Consider the following 7,250-nt stretch of genomic DNA (forward strand, 5'->3'; position numbering starts at 1 on the left):
TAAAATGTCTTTATGAGTCACTGAATCATTCTTTAAACTGTCTTTATGAGTCACTGAATCATTCTTTAAACTGTCTTTATGAGTCACTGAATCATTCTTTAAACTGTCTTTATGAGTCACTGAATCATTCTCTAAACTGTCTTTATGAGTCACTGAATCATTCTCTAAACTGTCTTTATGAGTCACTGAATCACTCTCTAAACTGTCTTTATGAGTCACCGAATCATTCTCTAAACTGTCTTTATGAGTCACTGAATCATTCTTTAAACTGTCTTTATGAGTCACTGAATCATTCTTTAAACTGTCTTTATGAGTCACTGAATCATTCTCTAAACTGTCTTTATGAGTCACCGAATCATTCTTTAAACTGTCTTTATGAGTCACTGAATCATTCTCTTAACTGTCTATGAGTCACTGAATCATTCTTTAAACTGTCTTTATGAGTCACTGAATCATTCTCTTAACTGTCTATGAGTCACTGAATCATTCTTTAAACTGTCTTTATGAGTCACTGAATCATTCTCTAAACTGTCTTTATGAGTCACTGAATCATTCTTTAAAATGTCTTTATGAGTCACTGAATCATTCTTTAAACTGTCTTTATGAGTCACTGAATCATTCTTTAAACTGTCTTTATGAGTCACTGAATCATTCTCTAAACTGTCTTTATGAGTCACTGAATCATTCTTTAAAATGTCTTTATGAGTCACTGAATCATTCTTTAAACTGTCTTTATGAGTCACTGAATCATTCTTTAAACTGTCTTTATGAGTCACTGAATCATTCTTTAAACTGTCTTTATGAGTCACTGAATCATTCTCTAAACTGTCTTTATGAGTCACTGAATCATTCTCTAAACTGTCTTTATGAGTCACTGAATCACTCTCTAAACTGTCTTTATGAGTCACCGAATCATTCTCTAAACTGTCTTTATGAGTCACTGAATCATTCTTTAAACTGTCTTTATGAGTCACTGAATCATTCTTTAAACTGTCTTTATGAGTCACTGAATCATTCTCTAAACTGTCTTTATGAGTCACTGAATCACTCTCTAAACTGTCTTTATGAGTCACCGAATCACTCTCTAAACTGTCTTTATGAGTCACCGAATCACTCTCTAAACTGTCTTTATGAGTCACCGAATCACTCTCTAAACTGTCTTAATGCGTCACTGAATCATTCTTTAAACTGATTTGTTCAAAACGCAGATTCATTCAGTAATGAAGCACCGCTACCTGTTGCTCAACGGTCCTACTGTGGCTTTATTGGTTGAAATATCCAACAAAATGTATCTGTGTGTGTGTGTGTGTGTGAGTGTGTGTACCTCCAGTTCTTGGTGTGTGGCGGTCCTTCCTCGAGCCGGAGCAGAGCGAAGCGAGCCGCGCTGAGAGACAGACCTCTGATGCCGTCGCCCCACTCCTTCTCTGCTCTGAACACACACACACACACACACACACACACACACACACACACACACACACACACACCATGATGCTAAAGGTCAGTGAACACATCAGTTATCTAGGTTTGGGAACAGAGTCAGAGATTTTACTGTGATTAACAAATCATTTTCCCAAACTTTGTTCCCACACACACACACACACACACACACACACACACTCACAATCACACAGACTCACACAATCACACACACTCGGATGCACACACTCTCACGCACACACTCTCACGCACACGCACACACTCTCACACTCTCACTCACAAACACACACACACACACACACACACACCCTCACACTCACTGTCACACACACACACACACACTCACGTACCCGTGGTACTCGATGTATTTGTAGATCATTCCGGCTATCACCATGGCGACGATAGCGTAGTACCATGACGATATGAACATGAGAGCCAGACAGATCACCATCCCTAGAAACGACAACGTCCTGAGGACGAAAGGAAATAACATCAGCAGATGCCTGCGGAATGTGTGTGTAATGACAAGTGTGTGTGTGTGTGTCGCACCAGTGGTAGTATGAGAATCGCGGTCTCCAGTTGGGCGTTCTGAGCAGCGTCTGCAGAGCGCAGGCCAGGTTCACGAACAGATAACACATCAGGAAAAACCTGCCGACACACACACACACACACACACACACACACACACACACACACATCAAATCAATGAAAGATAATTACAATTAAATATATATTAGAGCTACGAGCCGCCATTAAGGGGTCAAGCACAGAGAAGTCACGGTAACTCATGCCATCATGGCTGTGAGCATCAGACCAACTGCAGCACTGAGCATTAAACACGCATTCATTATTTCATTTCTTTTGATACCAAGTTTCGTAACGATACACAAATGCGTTAGTAAAACACACCATTTTGCGCCCAAATTCTAAATGGTCGACGCCAAAAATGTCCAACACCCAAAATGGCCGATATGGGGAAATTGGGTATCGTTGAACTCGGCATGTTTCACCGAATCTAAAGAGACCAGTTTTGTGATTTATGATTGATAATTTTCAGCAGTTATACGCAAAAAGAGTTATTTTCGTATCTCCTGACCACCAGGTGGCGCTGTGCCGAAACTGTGCAGGCAGCCTCAGGTCATGGTTGTCATAACACACACCAAGTTTGATCAGAATACGCTAAAGCGTTGCAGAGATATAGCCTCAAGTTCATTTTGGCGCGCTCTTCATCGAACTCGTTCGTACGTTATTTGAGAACAGTTTGACGAACTTGAATTCCATTACTTTCTGTCTGAAGATGATCTGGTTCAGTTTTCAGGAATAATAATAATAGGTTGCAATCGAAGTGTCTGGAGCCAAATCAGAGGAAAAAAGTTTGTTTCTAGCCCTTAAACATCATTAGCATAAACGCGAGTGCAACTCTGCACAGTAGGTGGCGCTAGAGGGACTGAGATAGAGACTCCAGACTCGCTGTGGTTAATGATCTGACGGTCCTCTACCCGTGTGCCAGATTTCAGAACTTCCCCACAAGCGGTTCTTTGGGCTGCCGTTCACCCAGAGCGCGAATAATAATACGAACGCCAACAACTACAATAGGATCATACGCAATAATTAATAATTCCTGCCCTAATAATCGAGTGTGAACGACTCACATGGACAGTATTGGAGCGACGAGGTCCAGCGACGCGATCAGGATCCCCAGCTCCGCCAGAACCGCCGTCAGGAGAAGAGCCCAGGTGGGTTCACCATTCGCCTTCCCGTGACCGAACACCTGCACACACACACACACACAGTGAACACCTGCACACACAACACACACACACACACAGTGAACACCTGCACACACAACACACACACACACACTGAACACCTGCACACACACACACACACACACACACACACACTGAACACCTGCACACACAACACACACACACACACACACACACACACTGAACACCTGCACACACACACACACACACACACACACACACTGAACACCTGCACACACACACACACACACACACGAACACCTGCACACACACACACACACACACACACACACACTGAACACCTGCACACACAAACTGAACACCTGCACACACACACACACACACACTGAACACCTGCACACACAACACACACACACACTGAACACCTGCACACACAACACACAACACACACACTGAACACCTGCACACACAACACACACACACACACACTGAACACCTGCACACACAACACACACACTGAACACCTGCACACACACAACACACACACACACTGAACACCTGCACACACACTGAACACCTGCACACACAACACACACACACACTGAACACCTGCACACACACACACACACACACACACACACTGAACACCTGCACACACACACAACACACACACTGAACACCTGCACACACAACACACACACACACACTGAACACCTGCACACACACACACACACACACACACACACACACACACACACACACACACACACTGAACACCTGCACACACAACACACAACACACACACTGAACACCTGCACACACACACACACACACACACACACACACACACACAGAACACCTGCACACACAACACACACACACACTGAACACCTGCACACACACACACACACACACACACACACACACACACACACTGAACACCTGCACACACAACACACACACACACACACACACTGAACACCTGCACACACACACACACACACACACACACACACACACACACACACACACTGAACACCTGCACACACAACACACAACACACACACTGAACACCTGCACACACACACACAACACACACACTGAACACCTGCACACACACACAACACGCTGAACACCTGCACACACACACAACACACACTGAACACCTGCACACACAACACACACACACACACACTGAACACCTGCACACACACACAACACGCTGAACACCTGCACACACACACAACACACACTGAACACCTGCACACACAACACACACACACACACTGAACACCTGCACACACACAACACACACACTGAACACCTGCACACACAACACACACACACACTGAACACCTGCACACACACACACACACACTGAACACCTGCACACACACAACACACACACTGAACACCTGCACACACACACAACACACACACTGAACACCTGCACACACACACAACACACACACTGAACACCTGCACACACAACACACACACACACACTGAACACCTGCACACACACACACACACACACACACACACACACACACACACACTGAACACCTGCACACACACAACACACACACTGAACACCTGCACACACAACACACACACACACTGAACACCTGCACACACACACAACACACACACTGAACACCTGCACACACACACAACACACACACTGAACACCTGCACACACAACACACACACACACACTGAACACCTGCACACACACAACACACACACTGAACACCTGCACACACACACAACACACACACTGAACACCTGCACACACACACACTGAACACCTGCACACACACAACACACACACTGAACACCTGCACACACAACACACACACTGAACACCTGCACACACAACACACACACACACACACACACACACTGAACACCTGCACACACACACACAACACACACACTGAACACCTGCACACACAACACACACACACACACACACACACACTGAACACCTGCACACACACACACAACACACACACTGAACACCTGCACACACACACAACACGCTGAACACCTGCACACACACACAACACACACTGAACACCTGCACACACACAACACACACACTGAACACCTGCACACACACAACACACACACTGAACACCTGCACACACACACACACACACACACACACACACACACACACTGAACACCTGCACACACACACACACACACACACACACACACACACACACACACTGAACACCTGCACACACAACACACACACACACACACACACACTGAACACCTGCACACACAACACACACACACACACACACACACACACACACACACACTGAACACCTGCACACACACACACAACACACACACTGAACACCTGCACACACACACAACACACACACTGAACACCTGCACACACACACACTGAACACCTGCACACACAACACACACACACACACACACACACACACTGAACACCTGCACACACACACACACACACACACACACACTGAACACCTGCACACACACACACAACACACACACTGAACACCTGCACACACACACACACACACACACACACTGAACACCTGCACACACACACACACACACACACACACACACACACACACACACACACTGAACACCTGCACACACAACACACACACACACACTGAACACCTGCACACACACACACAACACACACACTGAACACCTGCACACACACACAACACGCTGAACACCTGCACACACACACAACACACACTGAACACCTGCACACACACAACACACACACTGAACACCTGCACACACACACAACACACACTGAACACCTGCACACACACAACACACACACTGAACACCTGCACACACACAACACACACACTGAACACCTGCACACACACAACACACACACTGAACACCTGCACACACACACAACACACACACTGAACACCTGCACACACACACACAACACACACTGAACACCTGCACACACACACACACACACACACACACACACACACACACACACACACACACACTGAACACCTGCACACACACACACACAACACACACACTGAACACCTGCACACACACACACACACACGCTGAACACCTGCACACACACACAACACACACTGAACACCTGCACACACACAACACACACACTGAACACCTGCACACACACAACACACACACTGAACACCTGCACACACACACAACACACACACTGAACACCTGCACACACACACAACACACACACTGAACACCTGCACACACACACACTGAACACCTGCACACACACACAACACACACACTGAACACCTGCACACACACACAACACACACTGAACACCTGCACACACACACAACACGCACACTGAACACCTGCACACACACAACACACACACTGAACACCTGCACACACACACAACACACACTGAACACCTGCACACACACACAACACGCACACTGAACACCTGCACACACACACACTGAACACCTGCACACACACAACACACACACTGAACACCTGCACACACACAACACACACACTGAACACCTGCACACACACACAACACACACTGAACACCTGCACACACACACAACACACACACTGAACACCTGCACACACACAACACACACACTGAACACCTGCACACACACACCTGCACACACACCTGCACACACTGAACACCTGCACACACACAACACACACACTGAACACCTGCACACACACACAACACACACTGAACACCTGCACACACACACAACACACACACTGAACACCTGCACACACACACAACACACACACTGAACACCTGCACACACACACAACACACACACTGAACACCTGCGCACACACACACAACACACACACTGAACACCTGCACACACACACAACACACACACTGAACACCTGCACACACACAACACACACACTGAACACCTGCACACACACAACACACACACAACACACACACTGAACACCTGCACACACACAACACACACACAACACACACACTGAACACCTGCACACACACACCTGCACACACAACACACACTGAACACCTGCACACAC

The 7,250-nt window shown here is 46.6% G+C and overlaps 1 protein-coding gene across 1 annotated transcript in view; it reads right to left on the bottom strand.

Annotated features, from left to right (window-relative positions):
- slc12a6 (solute carrier family 12 member 6) overlaps positions 1-7,250 on the bottom strand; it is a 65,643-nt gene that overhangs the window by 25,346 nt on the left and 33,047 nt on the right. Inside the window, exons 14-17 of the mRNA XM_081359416.1 lie at positions 3,093-3,211; positions 1,990-2,088; positions 1,791-1,910; positions 1,325-1,429 (exon numbers count right to left, since the gene is read on the bottom strand). Coding sequence (XP_081215542.1) covers positions 1,325-1,429; positions 1,791-1,910; positions 1,990-2,088; positions 3,093-3,211 — 443 coding nt within the window. The remainder of the gene's footprint in view (positions 1-1,324; positions 1,430-1,790; positions 1,911-1,989; positions 2,089-3,092; positions 3,212-7,250) is intronic.

Source organism: Scardinius erythrophthalmus (assembly GCF_964197995.2).
Source record: "Scardinius erythrophthalmus genome assembly, chromosome: 2".
In the NCBI taxonomy this organism is placed as follows: Eukaryota; Metazoa; Chordata; class Actinopteri; order Cypriniformes; family Leuciscidae; genus Scardinius; species Scardinius erythrophthalmus.